The following is an 11,784-nucleotide window of genomic DNA, read 5'->3' on the forward strand; positions in this document are numbered from 1 at the left end:
ACCATAATAGGTGGTGAATTTATAATAGTATGTGGCAATGATATCCCGTTTTCTATAGACGGAAAGTTCCACTACAAGCTACATTTTCTATGGGTAACGTGTGTATACAGCACAGCTATTATCTGCAATTGCATGATATTATTAAATGGTGTCGGTTTTTCCGACAGATGTACTTATTAATAACGAGGTTGACACACACGTAACAGTAGCATGGTGTCACACTACTGTGTGAAAGTGTCACACAGTAGCATCTAAGCGGTCACCAGAGTGCGAGAGAGAGAATTTTAGGTTTCTCATTCCTTTTGAGAAAGTGAAAAAAAAGTTTTATTTCAGTCTCAGTCACGTTGGTATTGTGTTTCATTGAGTTGATTGTATGTTGGATTTATTTATAATTCCTCATTGATGATGTCTTTTATTGATGATATTTCTCAATGATGATGTCTCTATCGTCCTGACCAGGAGCAGACTCTTCACTACAACCCATGATGCTTCCAGCTCCAGGGTCTGGTCAGTTCCCTGCACCTTTTGTGTTCTTATGTGTTGGAGGGGGAGTGTTGGAGGGGGAGTGTTGGAGGGGGAGTGTTGGAGTGTTGGAGGGAAGAGTAGGAAGACAGAGAGACGAGAGGTAGAGGACAGTGAGGAAGAGTAGGGATCTTGGTTATCTTGAGGTTATCATGAGATGATTTCGGGGCTTTAGTGTCCCCGCGGCCCGGTCCTCGACCAGGCCTCCACCCCCAGGAAGCAGCCCGTGACAGCTGACTAACACCCAGGTACCTATTTTACTGCTAGGTAACAGGGGCATAGGGTGAAAAACTCTGCGCATTGTTTCTCGCCGGAGCCTGGGATCGAACCCAGGACCACAGGATCATAAGTCCAGCGTGCTGTCCGCTCGGCCGACCGGCTCCCCTCATCATCCGACCGGGATGAACACATGTACAGGTGAGAGAACTGGGAGATAGGATGATAGTTACCATGAGGTAAGGGAGAGGTAGAGGGTGACGGGTAGAATGGGACATGAAAGAGGAAGAGAGTAATGGAAGGAAGAAGATGAGGGAGGGGAAGGGGATTGTCATAGGAAGGGAAAAAAAAAAAGAGGGCGAGGGAAGTGATAAGGAAAAGAATGAGAGCGAAAAGCTAGAAAAAGGAAAAAAGGTAAGTGGAAAAGAACTGTACGCAGGTGAGGAACGTAGAGGAAGTAAACACAATTCAGATGAAAGTGATGTAAGGAAGAATGAGAATCGAATAAATAGAGAAAGATAAGAAATGCAAAATGGGGAAAACGTAAGCAAGATAAGCGCACCAGGCGAGACAACAAGGCCTCCTGAAGGTGCAGAGAGAGACCAACCTGCAGAAGAATCTCCACAAGTCAAGTTCAGAGGCAACATCAATCCTGAAGGAAACATATGCTTGAATCTGAAGTCAGTTTTTTGAATCTGAAGTCATACGCTTGAAGTCAGCTTTCAAATGTGTTTATATATTCACTGACTTCAGCTGAAGTCAGTGAATCTGAAGTCGGTTTCGTTGCGCTAGATTTGCATATGCAAGTTATGGATGAGTTTTGTTTGTTTAGGTTAGATTTGAGTTTGGCCTGGTTAGGTTACGATGAATAAGCTTTCCATAAACCAAAATCAGACTGTAACTTAAGCGTGTTATGTACGAAATGACCGTATTCGTACAGATGGCCACGAACGCCCGCTGGAGGTCAGAGTTCAGATCAGCATTGCCGAGGTCACCATATCCGTCAACGGAAACATGGTAAGTCGACCATCTATGTTTGTATGGTGACAAGTGTAGTCCAACAATGTTATAATGTATTAAACTCTTACTTCCGCCGCTAGTCTTCGATCGGCTCCTTTATAACATCTTTATTTTCCTCTGCGCCCTGGGCGCTGGTTCCCTGGCAGGTGTACCAGCTGCAGGGCGGGGGTGTGGCGCAGATGGGGCACAGGTGGCGTCACTCAGGAGTCCACCTGCTGGTGCTCCAGCCGCTCACCGGCCGAGTGATGCTGAAGAAGAGGTTCCTCACCTTCCAGCCCGCCGAGCACCTCGATCTGGCCTCCGCCCTCCGCGACCTCCAGCCAGGGAGGGTTGTGGTGCTGGCTGCTGTGGTGAGTGTGTGTGTGTGGACTCTATGTAGATACATATATATAACAAAGATTAATCCACTAATCAAGGAAAAACATTAACTCTGAATTACCTACCAAACGTGAGACAGAAAACACCCCCCTCGCTCTCCCCCATCATCTAAAAACTCTCTCTCTCTCTCCAGCCCGAGTGGGTGATGTTCCTGGGGCAGGCGGGGGAGTCGGCCCTCGCATCCCTGGGGTTCAGGTGGCCCCAGCACGTGGCGTCGGGGGAGGCGTGGGCAGGGGTGGCCATCTTAGGCCACGGGGTGGTGGCAGAGGCGGCCACAGCAGTGCAGCCACGCCAGTACCCGGCCAACACACTTCACCTGCTGACTACTCTACCCAAAGGAACGCAAGAAGGTAACACAGCTGACTTCAGATTCAAGCTTATGTTTCCTTCAGCACCGGTCGGCCGAGCGGACAGCACGCGGGACTTGTGATCCTGTGGTCCTGGGTTCGATCCCAGGCGCCGGCGAGAGACAATGGGCAGAGTTTCTTTCACTCTATGCCCCTGTTACCTAGCAGTAAATTAGGTACCTGGGTGTTAGTCAACTGTCACGGGCTGCTTCCTGGGGGTGGAGGCCTGGTCGAGGACCGGGCCGCGGGGACACTAAAAAAGCCCCGAAATCATCTCAAGATAACCTCAAGATAAGCACTGCAATATGCTATGAAAATATATTTTCGATAATATATCGTTTGAAGGAGACTCCTTTCTTGAAGTGGAACGAATTTCCTGGTAAATGTGTTTATATATACATATATAGATATTATATATATATATATATATATATATATATATATATATATATATATATATATATATATATATATATATATATATATATATATATATATATATATTGGAGCTGCCTCGTATGAGTCAATGGGCAGTCTTTAGTTTTCTTAATTTTTATGATTAAGCTGTAACCGTTTTCCGAACTTACAGGTTACTGTAAGTTCGGAAAACACTGTAGTCACAAAAGTGACTTGTGCATCAGTGGCCTGACACAAAAGTCCGCTGGTTTTATTGCGGGATAGTAAAAGTTTTAGCATGACAGCTTAATAATTGCCTGAACTAAATATACAAAGAAAATCAATTTAGTTCGAACTTTAGCTTAAGTAATTAACTGTTTTAAACTGGAAGATATAACCCAATTAAATTGAGACATTGAAACAAAAATTAAACCATATATATGCATTTACGTACGTGTAACTACAGTGGCTTGCGAGTGGTACCTGGAGGCTGAGCTACGTCTTCAAGGGAGGTTCTGTAGGAGGTTTGAAGGGTATGGTGACCTGTGCTCCTGTGTCGCCCCCTTCAGCCCCGCCGTCAGGTACAAGCAGGTAGGTCACCCTGTCCAGTGTTAATACAGACCCCACGCTATTGCACACCTCAGTCCTTTGGTTTACTGTAAAACTTGTTTATATAAAATATGGCTTCCAAAAGCCATTGGTGGCGTGTCATTAAATGTGTCCACTAGGCAACCTAACACCATCCATGGGTCTGAGACCCATCCATGGGCCTGAGACCCATCCATGGGTCTGTAACCCATCCATGGGTCTGTAACCCATCCATGGGTCTGTAACCCATCCATGGGTCTGAGACCCATCCATGGGTCTGTAACCCATCCATGGGTCTGTAACCCATCCATGGGTCTGTAACCCATCCATGGGTCTGAGACCCATCTATGGGACCCATTACACAGACTTCGATACTGATGAACGTATTGGGTTTTTACGCCAAATTAAAGAACCTATTTAATCTATTGAAATTAATTTACATTCAGAGACAGACATTGCTTGCATCTAAGTGATTCGTATACGTGACTGTCGCATACTGGTGATGACGTCGGTGTGATGACCCATGTATACAGATGAATGTGTTGACTCGTACAGAGTGGTGGTGGTGGAGCTTGTATACTGGTAGTATTATTGCTCTTCACAGGAACAACTGGTGATGAAGGAGCAGATCCCGGTAGTGGTGGTGACAGCCAGCAATCCTCGACACCTCTACAGGTTAGCACCACCTACAAGCTACAGTTCCGTGAACCCTTATAGTCTATTAGCCTGTGTTCTCTACGCGATGTAGAGGACATATATGCGTGTATTTCTGTGCTTTTAATATAGGGATGTGTACTTGCTACTGCTTGTGGTACACAGAGTGTTGAGGAACTTGTTCAGCATCCCCGGGGCGGCGCAGACGGAGGTGTTGGTGGCTGTGGACGGCGCCCACCAGGAGGCCCTGGCCCTGACGGAGGTGTTGGGCGTGGGCGTGGTGGTCCACAGACCAGAGGGCGTCGGCAATAACCGCACCAACGCCAACGTCAGGTTCGCCCTCTACAGCGTCTTCAGGAGCTTTCCTCAAGCTGACAAGGCCATAGTGGTCGAGGACGACCTCCTCCTCTCCCCAGACTTCCTCAGGTAAGACAGTGAGCAGTGGAGAGTCGATACGTTGATTCAGTTTAAGAAATATTGTTAAAGACAAACATTATTAAAATTGAACCTACAAGGAGCACTGTAGCCATGATCAAAGATAAGGGGACCACCCATATTTGTTCAAGTGAGTCAGACTTACACATTCTGTCCAGACAATTTTCTTATATTCATACACGTTGAGAAATAAGCTGTTTCTCTCTTCAATTCCTGCAGACATAGACCTACCTTGGCGGATTTGGATAGGCCTGTTTACCTTGCAGTTCCATGATCGTAGCAAAAATGAGAAAAACATCCAAAAACATTTACATAATCACCACCCTTGTGTGAAATGTTGACACTATAGAGAGATCTCACTAGACAACACACAGAGGCGCTTTACAGTGCTCACCCACAAGCGACTTAACATTGATAGTTAAATTATATAACGCAACAGGTGGAACAAGGATGTAGTTAGCTATACCTTACCTTCCCGCGGTCGCTGTTAGGTAAACATTGTTAGACAAGCCCACTCTCTCACCACCTCTGTTTGCAGCTTCTTCCACCAGGCGGCGTGGCTGCTGGATAATGACCCCACCATCTTCTGCGTGAACGCCTTCAACAGCAACAGCCTGCCGGGAATCGCTTCCGACACAACCAAGATGCTGAGGTCGGAGTCCTACCCCATGTACGGGTGGATGGTGGCCAGGAGCTACGCCAGGCAGGTCATCACCAACTGGATTCCTGAGGGAGTGAGTTGACTCTAGTGAATTGACTGTAGTGAGGGAGAGAGGGAGAGATACCTCACCCCCCGCAACACACCACCACCAACCATCCTCCCTCCCACACAGCCAGGTGACTGGGACTGGTGGCTGATGAGGGCGTGGGCGCAGCGTGGGCGTGATGTCGTGTCTCCGGAGGTGTCCAGGACGTTCCACGCAGGCAACGCCGGCGCTCACGTTGACGGGTTCGAGCAGCACCTCTACTACAGCCGCATGCTCACATCTCAAGTCCCACACATTGTTCTCCAGAACCTCAGCAGGTAATGCCAGAAGGGAACCAGATATATGAAACGGGGGAGTGGAAGGGAGGGGAAGATAAAGGTTAAGGAGATTGTAGGACAAAGGAAAAGTCTAAAATAACCGGTAAGGCAATCCAGAATGCAGGGTGAAGAATGGCATAACCAGTCGTAAAAGATTAACTGTCCGCTATTGGTGTAGTGTGTGCTGGTTCGCACAGATCCAGTACCTGCCTGACGGAGATCTTAGAGCGTACATCGCCGCCCAGAGACGGTTGCCACACACACACACACACACACACACACACACACACACACACACACACACACACACAAAATTCTCAGGGGAATTGACAGGGTGGACAAAGACAAACTCTTCAGCACGGGTGGGACACGAACAAGGGGACACAGGTGGAAACTTAGTACCCAGATGAGCCACAGAGACGTTAGAAAGAATTTTTTCAGTGTCAGAGTAGTTAATAAATGGAATGCACTAGGAAGTGATGTGGTGGAGGCTGACTCCATACACAGTTTCAAATGTAGATATGATAGAGCCCAGTAGGCTCAGGAATTTGTACACCAGTTGATTGACAGTTGAGAGGCGGGACCAAAGAGCCAAAGCTCAACCCCCGCAAGCACAATTAGGCGAGCACACACATCACGGGTGCCTCGTAGCCTGGTGGATACCGCGCACGACTCGTAATTCTGTGGCGCGGGTTCGATTCCCGCACGAGGCAGAAACAAAATGGGCAAAGTTTCTTTCACCCTGAATGCCCCTGTTACCTAGCAGTAAATAGGTACCTGGGAGTTAGTCAGCTGTCACGGGCGTCTTCCTGGGGGTGGAGGCCTGGTCGAGGACCGGGCCGCGGGGACACTAAAAAGCCCCGAAATCATCTCAAGATAACCTCAAGAAGATCACACCACGGCAGGAAAGTAACATTATTATCCCTAGACATCAACAAATATCCGTCAGCGTTCACTCGCTATGGACGACTTGCCATGACGCTAAACCAAACTAAGGCGTAACACAATAAACTTATGTGTCAATTAAACTGAAATAATCGCAGGAGAAAAGCAACAATAATTAAGGATGGTTTCATTGATCCTTATTTATTGGATCATTATCAAGGAATGAAAGAGAAGCGATAGATTCAGGAGAAATTACATAGTCTGGTTGGTACGTATGTTTAGAGGCTAATAGATTATTATTCATTTGACCAATTATCAAATGTTATAAGGAATATTATCCCAAACTAACATTTAAATTACACTAAATACGCATCTAATTAGAAAAATATTATACATTTATTTCAAGATTTGATTCACACGAAGTAATTTTGTGAACTTTAACTCACTGTGATGGACTACATCTCGTATACGAAAAAAAAAAGTACACTAGACCCTCTCCCCCCCCCCCCCCCGCGCCCCCCTCACGTGTTTTAATGATATCAAAACACGTGAATGTTCTGTGTTGTTTTATTCCCCGGTCAAAGTTCTTATCAGTTTGTCCTTCAAAATTTATCACAAGTTTGATACGGGCTCACCATAGCCCGTGCTACTTGGAACTTGTTCCGAGTAGCTGAATCTATAACAACAACAAATCACAAGTTTTATAGCAGATTTTGTAGAAAGTTTCCTAATAGTTATCTAGTGAATTTTGTAATGAAATAGTTTGATAACCTTCAAGATTCTTTAATTTTATATTCCTTTAAAAGTTTGAGAAGCTTGGGAAGCTCAGGGATGCTACTGTGAAATGTCAGTCACTACACATTCTTGGCAGTAGAAATGTCAGTCACTACACATTCTTGGCAGTAGAAATGTCAGTCACTACACATTCTTGGCAGTAGAAATGTCAGTCACTACACATTCTTGGGAGTAGAATTGTCAGTCACTACACATTCTTGGCAGTAGAAATGTCAGTCACTACACATTCTTGGCAGTAGAAATGTCAGTCACTACACATTCTTGGGAGTAGAATTTTGTTCTTAATTTTAAAATGTAAAAAAAAAATCAATACCTATGTTATTAAGTTGATTTTTTTTTTACCTTTTACGAGTTTTGTGCCTCAAACTGAATACTATATATGTTATTAAGCTCTTCATGTCTGCAATCTGGCCTACATGATAGAGCACACATACTGTTTTTTTTTCATCATTGGATGAATAGAAATACAGAAGGTGACCACTAACAGTCTCAGCCACCTACTACCGTACGCATACAATCGTCAACTCATACATCAACCTGCCTATTCATCCGTACAACATTACTCTCTTTCATCCACCATTTTCATACATTCATCCACCCTCCTTTCTGCCCAGCTGCAAATGATTTAGTCATCCACCAATCCAAACCCAACAATCGTCTCACTGCCCACCACCCACACCCAACAATCGTCACACTGGGCACCACCCACACCCAACAATCGTCACACTGCCCACCACCCACACCCAACAATCGTCACACTACCCACCACCCACACCCAACAATCGTCACACTGCCCACCACCCACACCCAACAATCGTCACACTGCCCACCACCCACACCCAACAATCGTCACACTGCCCACCACCCACACCCAACAATCGTCACACTGCCCACCACCCACACCCAACAATCGTCTCACTGCCCACCACCCACACCCAACAATCGTCACACTGCCCACCACCCACACCCAACAATCGTCACACTGCCCACCACCCACACCCAACAATCGTCACACTGCCCACAACCCACACCCAACAATCGTCACACTGCCCACCACCCACACCCAACAATCGTCACACTGCCCACCACCCACACACCCAGTCATCCACACACCTCCGCCCACAGCATCATCCTGGAAAACTACTTGGAGGAGATGAAGAGAGAGATAGAGGCGGCGGAGATGGTGATCCCTGACCCGAGCGAGGAGAGCTTCCTGCCGGAGGGTCGTCCGGGACCGTTCGTCGTCTTCGTCAGGTCCGGCACGAGAACCGACGAGTTCTTCGGCATACGGCTCTTCTTAATGGTACATAAGGAAAGCCGATTGATTACATTTGATGATTTGCTTTAAAATCACATAATATTCAGAGCTTAATTTTAAGAGTATGTTAATACAGAAATTATCTAACTTAGTTTGTGGTATACCCCTAACAGTATATCCCATCTATGGTACACATTCCCCCATACACCCTTATTGTATTCCCCCGCTTTCTACCCATACATAAGTGCGTATCCCACTTCGTTACTCATCTGAAAGCCCCGAAATACTCCGGTGAATCCCCAACTTGATTTACACTCACCCACGCTGCGTCCCTAAGCCCTCCGGAACACCCATCCCCATCAACACCCCCATCTACCCAAACATCAGTGCGTACGCGAAAAAAACGCGGGACATTCTTGAAAAAACGCCGTAAATCGCAGAAATTATGTCATTCAATTTCAGTTCGAACGTAAATTCACGTCAAAGCTATATAAACTTCAGTATAAAGGCCCATGTTTACCTATTTTACTGCCCCAATACTTCCTATGTATAGTCATACACCCTCGTACACCCCCTGAAAACTTCGCCATACAAAATTACTCTACGATACACCCGGGTATTATACTCTCAGAGGTTTCGTATTGAAAAATATGCCAAGCAAAATTACGACAAGCACAAGGAATATGTGACATAACCGCACTTGGGAGTATAGTACACACTCATGTAAGCACTCTCACTAGAGACGATCATTCTGAGAGAGCAATTCTTGTAGTCTACATCACTAAGACACACTCATGCCTCGAGAAAACACACTCGGAGCTAGAAAGGTGTACTTTCCTCGCCCTTGTTGTCCTTAGTACACAGCTCTATAGATTCCAGATCGCTAATTCGTAAACCCTATTAAATCTAAGATCCATTCCTAGTATAACCCTGGTATAACCTGTAAACTCAATATGTATTTCTATACACCCCCCTTTGCAAATTCATTTATACATATGGAAACCCCAGTTGACTCCCTGTAAACCTCTGTACACCTGTTGCTCCCCAGAGGCTGGGGTCGTACTTCTGGGATACTCGCGAGATCTTCCGCGGCGTGATGAGGCTGAAGTATCAGGGCCGCCTCCTCTATGTGGTGGGCTGCCCACTCTCTCAGCTCTTCTGGTGAGTAAGAGTGGGGTGGGGTGGTGCTATGCCCACTCACTCTGCTCTTCTGGTGAGTGAGAGTGGGGTGGGGGGTGGTGCTATACCCACTCTCTCTGCTCTTCTGGTGAGTGAGAGTGGGGTGGGGGTGGTGCTATACCCACTCTCTCAGCTCTTCTGGTGAGTGAGAGTGGGGTGAGGTGGTGCTATACCCACTCTCTTTGCTCTTCTGGTGAGTGAGAGTGGGGTGGGGGTGGTGCTATACCCACTCTCTCTGCTCTTCTGGTGAGTGAGAGTGGGGTGGGGTGGTGCTATACCCACTCTCTCAGCTCTTCTGGTGAGTGAGAGTGGGGTGAGGTGGTGCTATGCCCACTCACTCTGCTCTTCTGGTGAGTGAGAGTGGGGTGAGGTGGTGCTATACCCACTCTCTCTGTTCTTCTGGTGAGTGAGAGTGGGGTGGGGTGGTGCTATACCCACTCTCCCAGCTCTTGTGGTGAGTGAGAGTTGGGTGGGGTGGTGCTATACCCACTCTCTCTGTTCTTCTGGTGAGTGAGAGTGGGGTGGGGGTGGTGCTATACCCACTCTCTCAGCTCTTGTGGTGAGTGAGAGTGGGGTGGCCATTGCCCCCATCTCTTCCACTGAGTAAGGACGGGCTGCATCTTTTCCAGTTTCTTTAGGTGCTGAGGTGCCAGCTTACTCTGGCAGTGTGTGTGATGAGTGTGTGGCGAGTGTGTGTGTGTGTGTGTGTAGCGGAGTAAGTGTTGGAGAGTGAGAATGAGCTAGCGAGCGACGTAGATGTGGTTGCGGACCGTTCTGCAACATTGACTTCAGGTGGAGTGGTTGACCCTGGTGGAGTATCGTGGGGTAGGGGGTGAGACTGAGCTTGTGTGGTGAAGGATGAGATAGATTGATAAAGATTAAGCCACCACAAAAGGTGGCACGGGCATGAATAGCTTTTAAGAAGGATGAGGATGGTTGGACAGTTCAAAAGCGGGTTTGGAGACGAAGATGACGCGATTAAGTTTGAGGGGAAGGGATTGGGGACAGATGATAGGTGACGGCGAACTAGCCTGGGTTTGATATGATGGTACTTAGGTGGTGTGGGGGCAGGCGAACAACTTGGGGATAGGTTAGGTTATCTTGAGGTTATCTTGAGATGATTTCGGGGCTTTTAGTGTCCCCGCGGCCCGGTCCTCGACCAGGCCTCCACCCCCAGGAAGCAGCCCGTGATAGCTGACTAACACCCAGGTACCTATTTTACTGCTAGGTAACAGGGGCATAGGGTGAAAGAAACTCTGCCCATTGTTTCTCGCCGGCGCCTGGGATCGAACCCAGGACCACAGGATCACAAGTCCAGCGTGCTGTCCGCTCGGCCGACCGGCTCCCGGTTAACCATTGTAATGAGATCGTTCAATTGATGCATTTCTCGTTCAGCTTCCCCCCCTTACTATCTTCTTTTCCTTCTCCTAGCCGGTACAACCCTAAGGGGACGTTCTTCCTGGCTCCCTCCAAGGACCTCATCACCGCCGTCAGCGAGGCCAACAACCTCTACGAGCAAAGCCTCTACGATGTCGTCTCCCGGGTCAGGCAACCGACTCAAGATCTACAACAGGAGGCCGACCTCCTTAACTACGTCACACGACCTCGAGGTGCCTCCAGCAGGAGGTCGACCTTTACTGAGAGGTCGACCCTTGGCACAAGGTCGACCTCCATATTACCCCGTCACGAGGCATGAAGGTGCTGCTCCCTCAGCAAGAGACACTCTCTAAGACGACCACGAGATCGAGTGAAGGAAATTACTAGACCCATTACTCGACCTCAGCGCCATCTGAGTGGCTCGACCTTCATTCAGAGTCGACCCCAAAACAATTTCTTCATGCGAGTGATTATCTTACGATGTTAATTATAACATAAATATTAGTAATAATAAAACAAATATAACATTATACATTTTTAAATTATCTTTTAATAATTAATGTAATTACAGTGTTATAGTGGTAATGTAATTACAGTGTTATAGTGGTAATATAATTACAGTGTTATAGTGGTAATGATGTGGTGGTGAGTGGTACAAGAGTGCTCGTATTTTCACAGTGCGCGTATATAATAAGAGTGAAATTGTTTTG

At 47.1% G+C, this 11,784-nt stretch overlaps 1 protein-coding gene across 1 annotated transcript; it reads left to right on the top strand.

The window, feature by feature from the left end:
- The first annotated feature begins 459 nt into the window (after nt 1-459).
- On the top strand, nt 460-11,543 carry LOC123770425 (protein O-linked-mannose beta-1,2-N-acetylglucosaminyltransferase 1-like). Its single transcript, XM_045762266.2, has 11 exons — nt 460-507; nt 1,679-2,108; nt 2,270-2,490; nt 3,347-3,470; nt 4,072-4,142; nt 4,287-4,547; nt 5,095-5,290; nt 5,390-5,580; nt 8,386-8,563; nt 9,567-9,679; nt 11,129-11,543. The coding sequence occupies exons 2-11, from the start codon at nt 1,938-1,940 to the stop codon at nt 11,391-11,393; spliced, it is 1,791 nt and encodes a 596-aa protein (XP_045618222.1). The 5' UTR covers nt 460-507; nt 1,679-1,937; the 3' UTR covers nt 11,394-11,543.
- Nucleotides 11,544-11,784: the final 241 nt, after the last annotated feature.

Source organism: Procambarus clarkii, chromosome 42, assembly GCF_040958095.1.
Source record: "Procambarus clarkii isolate CNS0578487 chromosome 42, FALCON_Pclarkii_2.0, whole genome shotgun sequence".
Taxonomy (NCBI): Eukaryota; Metazoa; Arthropoda; class Malacostraca; order Decapoda; family Cambaridae; genus Procambarus; species Procambarus clarkii.

Excerpts from the sequence above, each read along its gene's own strand:
- LOC123770425 (XM_045762266.2), top strand. The coding sequence starts at position 1,938 with ATGGGGCACAGGTGGCGTCACTCAGGAGTCCACCTGCTGGTGCTCCAG. Across the intron at positions 3,471-4,071 it reads CCGCCGTCAGGTACAAGCAG|GAACAACTGGTGATGAAGGA; the intron begins GTAGGTCACCCT and ends TGCTCTTCACAG. Across the intron at positions 5,291-5,389 it reads CCAACTGGATTCCTGAGGGA|CCAGGTGACTGGGACTGGTG; the intron begins GTGAGTTGACTC and ends CCTCCCACACAG.